This window comes from Larimichthys crocea, chromosome II (assembly GCF_000972845.2).
Source record: "Larimichthys crocea isolate SSNF chromosome II, L_crocea_2.0, whole genome shotgun sequence".
NCBI classification, from domain to species: domain Eukaryota; kingdom Metazoa; phylum Chordata; class Actinopteri; family Sciaenidae; genus Larimichthys; species Larimichthys crocea.
In genome coordinates, this window is record NC_040012.1 from 10,629,019 (window position 1) to 10,641,285 (window position 12,267).

A 12,267-nucleotide genomic window follows, 5' to 3' on the forward strand; every position below is an offset into this window, starting at 1 on the left:
GTCAAGCTGCTGCATCCTGCAATTTATCCCCCGTCTTCACTGTGTGGCTGTGCTGCTATCTTGAGCTCTAGATGTAAATTTATTACATTTCATGACTTCAGTGAGCCAAATGGTGTTTACACAAGCATACCTCGTTCTGAAGTCCTAAAGTCTGAGACACTGCATTGCATTCTGGGTAGGAAAATCCCACCAAACTCCATAGCCCTCAGTTGACCCAAATGACTAAAGCTATGACTCCATGCAGATTCTGTAGTCTGGATTTGAAGCTAAATAACTGATACCAGTCAGGAAGGCATGTCCCTCCCCTTTCCCAATGTACATAATGGAGGATGGAAATCACCTCTGACTCATTTTATTATTTTGTCAGTTTCACACCAGAACAATAAGACTGTGGCAACATCGATTTAATGGAAGATTTTATCCTCCTATTTACACAACATTTAGGACACGGTGATTCTCATCTATCTTAAAACTGAAACTGAATCCAGTTTTTTGTCTGCTCGTCCTTTCTCAACCATGATTGACTTCTGATCATACATCACCAGGAGAGAATTCGCTCTCCCAGTTGAGACAATGATTAGCATATTGCTTGTTGATATATGTTTAATTGATTAAAACAGTCCTGCTGTGATTTCACTGTGTTTTGTTTTTAAAGGCCAGGGTTCTGACAGAAATACTCCGGGAAGTATTGCATTTGGCGGCGAGCTCGGGTTCCCATACACGAGAGCGCTGAACTTAATTCAAAACGCCTTGGACACAAGGCTGACTGTTGGGCCAGTAGGAGAGGAGAGATAGCTGTAACCTTGCATTGAACTCCCCAGAATCTCAGCGTACTTCAGCAAAAAATACTTACACCAGTTACATGATTTAGTGGCAGAGTTTCAAAGCCCAGACCTCTTCAGGCAGAGGGCTTTGTAATGAAATAACTTCCATTAGAGAGTAACAGTTGCCTGATAAAACTGGCATTGCGTTGTCTAGAAATAGATTTGATAGTCAAATTATACCGGGCTTGTTGCATAGTTTACATACTTTACTTTCCCTCTAGTAAAGTTTTCCTGCTGCCTGTTCCTGTTAATACACACAGCATAAAAAAGAACCGTTTCCACTGTTGAGAGGGAGTTTTTCGAAAAGCTGACCAGTAAGGAGACCAGAGGAGAACCTGTCCTCATGGTCACATTATCCGTCCCTTTTTTGGTGAGATTATATTTGGTGAGAATATTATGACTCTGTATAAATTTTTATTTTATCTTTTTCCATAATTCAACATGTGTCAGCCCACAAGTTGCTTCCATCTAAGCTACTGTAAACTGGTTTATTTTTGTTAGAATAGTAATAATGATAATATTTTCATGACATTTTCATATGAGTCAGTGAGTCAGTTTTTTTGCAACTCCCTATCAGCAGCTATTAAACACAGCGGCATGTCTCAGCAGCTGGTGGATGGACTGCTATGATGTTTTTGTGCAGACACTCATGATTCTCCTGACTTTACCCATACACTGTCTTCTCCAGCACAGTGAAGTTGTCATTTGTGGTTTCTTGTGAAGCAGCTATTGCATGGATTGTCATCAAATTTAATACACCGTTGCACCGTTCCCGGAGATACTGGGTCGATGCATGGAGTGGACGGAACAAGCCCCTAGTCCATCTCCCTGCTCCAAAAATCAATTTAATATATGGTCCCTGGGTAGGGGACGTGTCAGATATTAAACTGATAAGAACAGATACTACACTTGATCATAGTCAAAAAGGCCGAGAAGCGAACTGTAAGAACTTTGGCTGACCTTTTCAAGCACAATGATCATGTCATACATTTTTTTAATTTTAAAATTCTGCTAATTAGCCAATGTGAGCACGCTAAGACTAAACTGAACTGAGTTGGAAGAATGGCAAACATCACTTGGAGTCTGTCCTTTACTATGACCTCGTGTTTGTATGTGCCTTAAGTGCAAGTTTGGCACACTATTTGTCCAAAGTTCCCAGCAGTCTGCACCTTTATGAGGAACAACAGATTGAACAAACACAAAATGTGACCAGCTTTTTCACTGGCGTGCCAGGCATTTAATCCAGACATGGTTTCATTTGTCTTGAATGTTTGCATACCAGAGTAGAGCTTTATTTACTGTGCCTACACTACCAGACGCTAAAATATTCAAGCAGAGACATATTTTCTCCCATGTATGTATTATTCCCATGCTAGTCTGAATTGTTTGATGAGCGACGGAGGACATATGGGCGCCAAAATGTCGACCCGAAGTACAGATGTTTTAAAAAAATGGTCAAATCAGCCTTGCCTGGATGTAGCCTGCAGCCTGGATGACTACCACAGTGAAATTCTGGACCTTGATTCATATACAGTCTACATCAGGTGAAGAAATTGGTAAAGACGCTTTGTGTCTCCTTCGAAAAACATTGTAAACATGGAATAACAGGAACAGGAATAAAAAATTATACAGCCCCAAGTTATATGTTGTTCCTTAATGTTTCATATAAGAGAAGGCAACAGGTGCTGTGGAAGTGGGAGACAAACATGAATGTCTGATAAATCAAATTAATTGATACAAAAATCATACAAATCTAATATTCACATCGCATATTAAAGGAAACATATACCAGATTACTATTGGCACCAATAGGCTTGTTGCATTATTAAGTATCGAGAATAGAGCAGTGTTTCCCAAACTTAATGTCAGGACCAGTGCTAGGTGTATTTATTTTCCTTATTAAAGTGAAGGAAGAGAGAACGTTAAATAAAAAAAAACTAAAATTAGTTGGCAAATGTGTGTATGCTCTCTAGTCTGTTGTTATTGAGTGTGACTTCTGGGATTAAAGCATGACCACATTGAAACAGAATTGCCGTTCTCCATCATGTACATGGTGTCAAACTGAAAATAGTAGAGTCTTTAATCGGAGAGGCATTTTAAATACCCAGAGTGTTTTATGTGGAGAGGTACAGACATCTCCAAATGAAGCATTCTCAGTATCTGGGCAGGCCAAAAGAATTTTTCCTGTGCTAAGAAGAGACTTTAAAGAGACAGTGTTTTGACAGTGTGTGTTTGTGTAGCATTCCAGGTGTTTGTGGCTATTATAATATGATCAGTATAGTTTATCAAAGTGGATGTTATGGCAATTCATGGTGTATTTCTGTAATTTCTCTCTTGTCATTCACAGTGAAGTGTCCCATTTTTAAATTTGGGAGGGCTCATTAGGAATCATTATCAGGAGAGATAAAGTTGGGCAGTTGACAATTTTACATGATCTATTTCCATAAACGACAGAATATTATGCAAATCATCAGAACGTCGTCATTTTAATAATAATAATAAACTCAAATCGTGCATTTTATTTTGACAGATAGCTGAGAGCTGAGCAAATTTCCTGGCTGGTAATGTGGTTGGTGATGTCTTTCCAGCCAGAGTGATGGTTGCCAGATCATTTGTGTTGCTTGTGATTCACTCAGGTTAAAAGGTTGTTGGTTGTCAAAGAACTTTTCCTTTTTTCGTCATACCAAAGCACTTTCCTTTCAGTCTTCAATTACATATACTTCCACTTCCTGGAATTCCTTACAGCATATACTCACCGTGTCCCAACCTTTGAATTTCCACCAGAAGTGTCATTCATTCCACACCCAACCTTCCTTGAACACACTCCCATGGTTTCTGTAATAAGAAACACTGACTATACATAGTTATATGATGTCATCTCTACGTAACCAAACCTTTCGCTGTCATTTTGTTTTTAAAAACAGCGTCCTCACTGCGGTTTTATTATTAGAGAGGGGCGTTTCTCCTCATTACTTGTTATTTTCTTCTGAATTTTCCTCTTTTGTGTTACAAACTTCCTGTGAGTAAGAAGTGTGGAAGAAGGAGGTGCTTTCATTCTTTGCTATAGTCATGGATATGTTTGCTAACTTTAAAAGCCCAGTTTGGCACTCTATGAATCTGACAAGGTGAATAAATCACAGAATAATAAAGCAGAACAATAGATGGTTTGTATACACAAACGCTCTTTTCATTAGACATCTTTTGATGGTACTCCAAATCTAAAAAGACTCCACAAACAGAACAGTTATCATGTTTTTAAGGGTTTTTCTCTGCCAGAATGGGCCGCCGTGTCTGTCGAGGAAACCCAAAAGGGCTGAGTCAGAGATCCCATCTCTTCCGGAGGCAGGGCCAGCAGCGCTCTCCTTTGAAAACCAACATGGAAAGATCAACGGGCATCTCCTGAGGGAACCACTGGCCTATACTGTGCTGCTGCCCCATGGTCAAACAGCCCTGGGGCCTGTAGTGTGCTGCTGTTGCTGTTGCTGCTGCTGGGTTAACCCGCACTGTTTACTTTGGGAGGACTTTCAACCCTGTGCAGCCATCAAGATCTCTGTATTCTCCCTCTTTGTCTGCCTACATCTATCTCCGACTCTCTTTTTTCCCCTCTTCCCAGCTTTTGATCACTCACTTGGACAGCATTCCCACCAAAGCTGCAGCCCCATCACAAGCATCATTCACAATCACTTTCCATCACTTTACAGATAATAACTGTAAGCTTGCCGTATGCATCACTTTGCGTAAACGTGGTTGTTGATGTGACCCTCAGCTCTGCGGACATTTATCCAGATGAGAGCGCAGGGAGGATTTCTGCACTGTTGTGTTTATATTTCCTCCCTTGCAGCACCATGGATACCAGTCAGACAGTGCCAAGGTAGAACCACCTCATAAATTCAAAGACCTATAAATATTTGCTCGTGTTTTGAGTTCAACACTAGTTTGCATTTACATATCTTTTGTAATTTATCTGCGTGGAAGCTCAACAACTTAATGCCTGGTGGTCTCAGTGTGCAAATTGGGTTTTATATAACACCCAGAAGCAAATCAACACATGCCAAACATTTCCATTTGCCATCTACAGCCATACTCGACACCAGCAACATCAGTACTGAAAAAAATCAAACTTTACAATGGAAGATATTTGGCTAAAACAAATGGAAGTAGCCGCTACAAAGGTTTGATCTTTTGCAAAAGAAAGAAAAATAAGGTCTGTGGATGTGGCCGTTGTGCAGTGTAGCACATTCCTCCACACTCAATAAACTCAACTAAATCAATATGTCAAAGAGCAGACAGATAACGCTAAGCTTAGACATAAATCCTAACCATCTCTAAAATCTTTTCATGTGGTATTACTCACAGGCCATATTCGCTTAAGTACAGTAAACATTGTGACAGGTACTTTGAGCTGCTGGTTCAAGAGGACACAGGAAAGTGGATTGTGCTTTGAGCCTTCGGGGGCCAGTAGAAAAGAAAAACTCTTAAGTAAAATAGCTGTCAGGAAGAATAAAGGCTTGCTTTAATAAAAACATAAGCAGAGCGTGGATGCAAAACCACACAGAAAAAGCTGGAAATCAAAATCTGCAAGTGTACTTTTTTTTTTTTTTTTGGTTTAAGATGCAAATTTTAAAACATTTATGTGGCTTTTCTGGATTTCTAAAAAACAAAACAAAAAAACAATGATTATGTTGAATTAGCTGTTCTTGGTTTTTCTTTTTTTTCTTTTTTCACGTTCCTCCCTCCCAATCATTAAAACATGTGAGAAAGATATAGTTTTAGTTCAGGAGAACTGGGGAGTTAAAGTAAGGCTGTGATTGCCTCATACAAAAATATGCTTGAGTAATATTAATATTAGGCAAGAACAAGGTTCCTTCCAACACTACAAACTGATTCCTTTTCTTTAAAACAACTGCAAATTCGCTTGCATCACCAGAACAATTTATTGGACTGAATTTAAATAAAAATAATTTCTTAAAAAATAAAACAACAACAGGAGATAATGCTAAAAGAAACATGATATTTCAAAAAAATAAATAAAGTCCAGAAGAATGAAAAGACAACCTTTTTGGATGAAGCAAGTTGTGAAAGGAAAAAAAAAATAAAATAAAAAAAAGAAATAACCCTCTTTACGCCAAGTTTCACATGTAACTCATCACACTGCCTTCGGGTTTAAATCATCCCAATGATTGCTTTGTGGCCTTAAATGGCTTTTTGAGACTCCACCCACATTACTGCTGGAGAACATGGAGACAAACAGCAAGGGAAAAAAAACAAAAGAAAACTCTCAAACTTTGATTTTTGCATCCCACCCGTGCAGCTGTGTTTACCACAAAGAGTGTGCATTCAGATATTAATTGTTTGCTTCTTTTATTTCCTGTTCTAGGTGTACACTTTAACGCCTACTGGGCTGTCAGTCCTTACAAGAATTAGTCATCAGAGTAACATGATTTTGTTCAGAGGTGACCTCACTCTCCACTTTGTCTAATTTTGGTATAAAATGATGCAACGCTACATGCTTGCATTGTGAAAGGTACACAGTTTATAATGAGTCAGGTAGTGCAGCCAACAGTCTTCTTCTGTATTTTATGTCTTGTAACATAAAGGTCAGTGGGTCCTGGGTGTGTTTTGTTCAAACAAGCCATCCAACTGCTTTACATATAAAAGAGTTTTTGTAGCTGTGCTTTAAGAATAGTACCTTAATGCTACCCAACAGTAATAAATCAATATCAAACATTAGTCTGAAGCAGTCGATTATTTGCTTGTCTTTTTTTTTTTCAGTAAATAATTAAACAAAACTCTAGATGACATATTCGTTTATACCCTGTTTAAACCAAGCTAGTTTCAGTCAAATACAGTAAGAGCTTTCAGTGGAAAACGTGTGCAGATTCAACACTACTGTACTACAAAAACAACCACTTATAAAGAACAAAAAAAAAAAAATTAGAAAAGAAGACATCAGAATGGTTTAACTTCTACTCTATATTGATATCTTTATTAACAATCATAGCCATGTTTTCAACAATGGAAGATTTATAAATATTTTTTTTTCTTTTGATTCATAAAAGTTGTCTCGGCACTTGTGATTCCAGTTGTGGAAAGGAAAAAAAAAAATCTAAATGTCCTTAAAGAATACAGCGCTTAACGAAGCAGTGGTATCCAATCAACAGCTTTTTCGTCAGAGAGGAAATCCGTTATGTACACGATGGCTTTATTTTAAGATCTGGTTCTGTGCCATGGGATGGGAGAGATATCAGAGTGCACAGCAGGTCCGGAAACCATCCAAGGTAGGCCACCTGATTGATCATCTGGCCTGATGATTCCCTTTGTTTTCTTAAGGCAACTAGATCCCCACACCAACCTGGAAACCAATCCCAGCTATTCCTCGCTCGGTTCAAACTTGCACTGTGACTGAAGGACGTCTCATGCTTTGTTTTTTCTCCACCCAGTCTGTCTCTTCTTGCATCAGCTGCGAGGAAGGAAAGAAACATTGTCCCCCGAATACTTCCACACCACATAGCATCCAGACAGAAGGGGCCAGGGATTGCTGTCCTCCCAAAGATGTAGATGTTCAAGCTAAGGCCATAGGGCACCAGGGTTCACCCCTCACTGAAGCTACATCTGATGGCTGGGACAGACCCACGCTCGTGTACAGGCTGTCCTGTCCCGGGTACTTCACCACTGAGCCGGAGCCTGTTCCCTCCCCTGAGCTGGACAGCACAGACGAACTGACCTAAACATCAGAGCAAATAAAAAGTACACATCATTAGCTAATCTGCATTTTCAAAGCAGACATTTTTACAAGCATTTGTCTCTGTGTTGAGTGATTCATGTTTGGTTTTTGGACAGAGATGTCATTTGCATTACACCACTGGGGGAAAAAAATCATCACTTTCTGTGAAGGCAAAACACATTTTACTGTAATATTATGGTGACACATGTGTTAGCAGCTGTCATCACCACAGCACATCAGTCATCATGCATGTGATCTCTATAAGCAAAACACCTGCTGCAGCAAATGTTGTCATTGCTTTCAATTTGTCCATGACAAAAAATATTCAACTCTGAGGAAGACAATGTTTTACCTTTATGCTATTTTCAGATTATTACATTTTATTTAAAGTTTTATTAAAAAACATTTCAATGTACTTGTTTAAATGTATTTTAGAGTCTTACCCCTGACACCTGTCCAGAGGGAGAGCTGGTTTTCGAGCAGTCTTCAGAATTAGATGAAGATGTGGATGTGGGAGTCATAGAGACAGAGTTGTTATTTCCTAGAAGAAATCCATAAAATATACTGGATATGAGATCATGTTATAAAAAAGCAACATTCCGATCAAAATTACTGGTAGGCATGTGAGTAATAAATATCAGTGACTTACCAGACGATCCTTTTGTTTTATTCAAAGTTTTGGGTTTTCTTTTTCTTGTCTGGATTCCCTCTTTCTTCATGGCGAGAGGCCGAGGTACCTGCAGATTTCAGATCAGTAAATTATTTTTGATTTATGATGCGTTAAATTTGGAGGGGGAAAAAAAAAGTGGAACAAAAATATTTAACTCACCCCGTGTAATTTCGTGTAGAGCCCACACGCGTTACACACTGGCTCGCCCTCCGCGTTTCTGCGCCACAAAGTTGTCGTGCTGGTTTGACAGTTAGCGCAGGACAGGCCGATTCTTCTGGACGTTGACTGGTGACAAAAAAAGGCAACATTTAATGAATTATTTTTTAAAAATCAATGAATAACTGGAACATTTAACAGAAGGATGTTATTTTAACAGATATCCCACGAGTCTTTGTCTGTCATCTAAAGTTAAAAAACATGTTTTGAAAGTAAAAGACACACTCCACTAATTCAATTACAATTCGACCATTCACACCCTATTTCCTAACAATAATACGGGTCCTATTATGATCTCCATTTAACTGCCATTTACGCACGACTTTGACAGGATGTTAATTTTCGTCAGCTTTCCTTGTTAAAAAAAACAAAAAAACTAAAAAAAACTGTGCGTAATGCGCGTAATGGCACCAGGAAAAGATCTGCCCTTATTGTTAACCATTAGAATTAAATGACCAAACAGGGGCGCTGAAAGGGGGTGATAGATTAAGTGCCTGATTATTAAGTTAACAAATATCTCCAAGTATGAAAGGTTTTGAATTCAATGAAATCGGTGGCTTCGGTTTCATTAAACCCAAATGATGGGAATTTTACCAATTTACGCATCAACTTAATTTGAGGATTTTTGACTAAGAAATTCATATTTTTGGTAATGTACTAAATGATGGGTTCAATTTGCACAAAAAAGCACCAACCCTTTACTAAAATGTCAATTGTATGTGTTGGGAAGTATTTTACAAATAGATGTATATCCATTTTACACGATTAGTCACAGTTATAATACCAAAATATTTTTTAAAAACGTAACCTGTACTGAAGCCTGATATATGGCACAAAGGTTTCTTCTCTGTATTAGACACTATGAATATCAGCGGAGGTAGGACAATTAGTCAGGGCGGATCCCGAGCTTACCGTCCGTTTCTGTGGTTTAATTAATGGCCGGCTCAGCCCATTCATTTTGCTGTAAAGGCCGCAGGCGTTGCAGAGAAAGTGGCCCGTGCCGTCGCGCCTCCAGAGCGGCGTGGAGATGGAGCCGCAGTTGACGCACTCCCTGCTCTCCCCCATGTCGTCCAGAATGTCTGAAACTAAAAAAAGAAAGCCTTAAATCAGAATAACGTACAGCATCAGTATCTGCCTCCAGGTTGTAATTTTTAGATGGAATTGTGTTTCTTGGACATTCATGTGTCAGGTGAAGTAAATCAAATCCACGGATTTCATGTAGGCCTAAAATAATTAGGCTATGTACATATTTGTATTAAAAAAATGACGACTTCTAAAACTTGACACACTTATAGTTTTTATGGGTTTTGACTTTCTTATATTTAATGTTTATACATATCTCGGGCAGTTGTAGGCCTGCGCACACAAAGAGGCCTCTTGCAGCAATCACACACACACATGCCTCTTTCAGACCAAATCCAACCAAGTTCTAAATATAACATATAACATATTTTTGTGATATTTCATTAAATCAACTCCTCTACGCAGTGATCAGGTTGCAAAAGCGCACTGGAGCGCACTGGAGACACTTCAGCAGCTGCACGCCTGATTAAAATATGACTATTATTATTATTCTCCGATCCCAGACAGTGAGAATGAAAGTTATTCCATCACTGTGCCCTCCTCTACTCCCTCTAGCTTTTTTTTTTCTTACCTCCGTTTGGTCCTCGAATCAAGGGTCTGGTCGGCAAGGTGTGCAGCATGGTGTTATCAAAAGGTGCCCCGGGCCAAGGCGAGGGCAGCTGGGACAGCTGCGGTGCAACATAAGGAGAGTATGGACTCGCGTAAGTCCCACCGAGGGACCGAGAGAGACCGTACTGGTCTCTGCCGCCCACGTTCAGCGTGTTACTGTAGCCGGTGTCCCTAGGCGTCCCGTTATTCATAGGCGGGCTTGGAGGGTAATGGTATCGACTGGAAGTGTGCGGGCTACCGGTGCTGTATGAAGGGCTCTCCGGGGTGGACTGTGACCAGACCGAGTGGCTGGTGACGGCGTGACTGGGCTGTGCAGAGCTGCTGGCCTGCAGATAAGAGAGGCTGGGTATCATGGAACCCACCCGGGAGCTGGGGACATACACGGGGGAGTTGGGGTTGGAGTGCATATAACCACCAGTGGAGGAATCATATCCAGTCTGGCTCTGGGCGGCGGCGATGGCCAATGTTTGGTACATGTCGGTCGGGTCCACCAGCAAGCCCGCTTTGTGCGCTCCGCTGGAAAGGACGAGTTTGCTACCCTGGTCTAAATCCGTAAACAGCGGGATGTCCTCGGCAGTGGTCAGGGTGTTGTTATGGTGTCCGAAGTGAACGTAGGAGTGTAGTGATCTGCCGTCGGAGCGGCGGTGCCCCAGTGCGTCAAGGTCGCTCGGAGGAGTCCTCAACTCATCCGAGGTGGGACCGTCCCTCCTGCTGTCACCGGGCAGGTAGGTCTGTTCAGCCGGTGACCCTGGGCTGCTGGATACTTCTCGCTTGACCATGGACCAGCTGTTTTCGCCCAGGTCCATCCAGGAGCACTTTCCATACACTGTAGGGGTTAATAAAAGTCGTCAGGGAGTAGTCCACCCTGTAACAAAAAAAGAAAATGAGAAGGGAGAAAATAAGCTTTACGCATGTGGTGAAATTAAAATATATCCCATAAACATCTGGCTAGAAACTCCAGAAGTTTCTGAAAGAAAAAACGCAAATCCACCTCTGACGTTTGAAGCTTGTTTCCATCTTTAAAAGAGCAGTCTACATTTCCACATTAAAAAAAACGAACAAACTAGGAAATCTAACTAATTTTTACGGCATATCTCTGTATCATCTACAGCTCCAATAAAACACATCCAATCCACAGTGACTGCCATGCTCCAATCAGGCGCTCTTAAAAGAAGCACTGGAATCATGTCCATGTCAAATCTCTGTCCTCCCACACACACACACACACACACATACGCACACAGACACACACACAAGTACACACACACACAACAGATAGGAAACAAAACGCAATATGTCTTCACAGCAAAAGAGATAACCGTTTGATAAGACGCAAAAACAGATAAGAGTCGAGAGGCTGGAGCGATAAAAAAAAAAAAAAAAAGACCCAAGAAATGATGATTTCGGTCCCGCTGCGCTCACACACCACCACGCAGCCAGATGTTTAAAACCAGCTGTGTGTGGCACCAACGAGAAAAGACAGTCAGAAGAGTTGAAAAAGAGTTGACTATTAGACGTTTTCCACCAACATACCTGCTTAGATGTGTGCCATAGGTCGCACGCAAAGTTCCTAATAGTGAGCCGCTGCTTCTCCTGGAAGTAATGGGAAACGTTAGTGCGGTCTGACGAGGTTTATGAGAGGAGGCGCTTCTGGTGGCTGCGGCTGAAGGAGGCGGACCAATCATGTGGAGAGCGGAGAGAGAGCTGGAAACACGATGGGGGTGCCAGCCTATGAACTCCTCCAATCAATCACACGGAGAAACTGAGAGAGAAAGAGGGAGGGAGAGAGAGAGAGAGAGAGAGAGAAAAAAAGAGACTTGATAATGTCTGAAAGTCTGAATGATTTGTAAATGTAATCAGAGAGTTATTATGACTGTTATGCTCTGGACACAGATGAAGCTCTATTTTACAATCAATAACTAATATCTGCTCAAAGTCTATACGTGTTTGACATTTTAAGAATTTTTTATTTAACAGTGCTTCCGTTTTGTTCTTTAATGTTCATTTAAATCACTCTTAATTAATCAAAAAAAAAAATCTTCTGATTAAGTGCTCAAACAATTAAATCAATTAACATTTTGAGGTACTTTAACGCTCCCCTCATATTTTACTGCGTATTTTACTAAAATCTCAGAGGGAAA

General features: G+C 40.5%; 1 protein-coding gene and 1 non-coding gene across 3 annotated transcripts; both read right to left on the minus strand.

Moving 5' to 3' along the window:
* Positions 1 to 1,580: 1,580 nt before the first annotated feature.
* On the minus strand, positions 1,581 to 1,764 carry LOC113744145 (U2 spliceosomal RNA). Its single transcript, XR_003461303.1, has one exon. It is a non-coding gene; the product is annotated as a U2 spliceosomal RNA (small nuclear RNA).
* Positions 1,765 to 6,334: 4,570 nt separating this feature from the next.
* Positions 6,335 to 11,837, minus strand: gata6 (GATA binding protein 6). 2 transcript variants are annotated; one of them, XM_010729225.3, is made up of 7 exons: positions 11,660 to 11,837; positions 10,089 to 10,991; positions 9,347 to 9,519; positions 8,378 to 8,503; positions 8,198 to 8,285; positions 7,992 to 8,089; positions 6,335 to 7,548 (listed from the first exon to the last, which is right to left on the minus strand). In XM_010729225.3, the coding sequence occupies exons 2-7, from the start codon at positions 10,930 to 10,932 to the stop codon at positions 7,387 to 7,389; spliced, it is 1,491 nt and encodes a 496-aa protein (XP_010727527.2). In that variant the 5' UTR covers positions 10,933 to 10,991; positions 11,660 to 11,837; the 3' UTR covers positions 6,335 to 7,386. The 2 variants fall into 2 exon arrangements, with proteins under 2 accessions (XP_010727527.2, XP_027127869.1); XM_027272068.1 differs by lacking the exon at positions 11,660 to 11,837 and adding an exon at positions 11,118 to 11,360.
* Between the last annotated feature and the right edge of the window lie 430 nt (positions 11,838 to 12,267).

Coding starts and splice junctions, on each gene's coding strand:
- gata6 (XM_010729225.3), bottom strand. CDS start 10,932: ATGGACCTGGGCGAAAACAGCTGGTCCATGGTCAAGCGAGAAGTATCC. Junction 9,520..10,088: donor GATTCGAGGACCAAACGGAG/GTAAGAAAAAAA, acceptor TTCTTTTTTTAG/TTTCAGACATTCTGGACGAC. Junction 8,504..9,346: donor TTAAACCACAGAAACGGACG/GTAAGCTCGGGA, acceptor TTTTGTCACCAG/TCAACGTCCAGAAGAATCGG.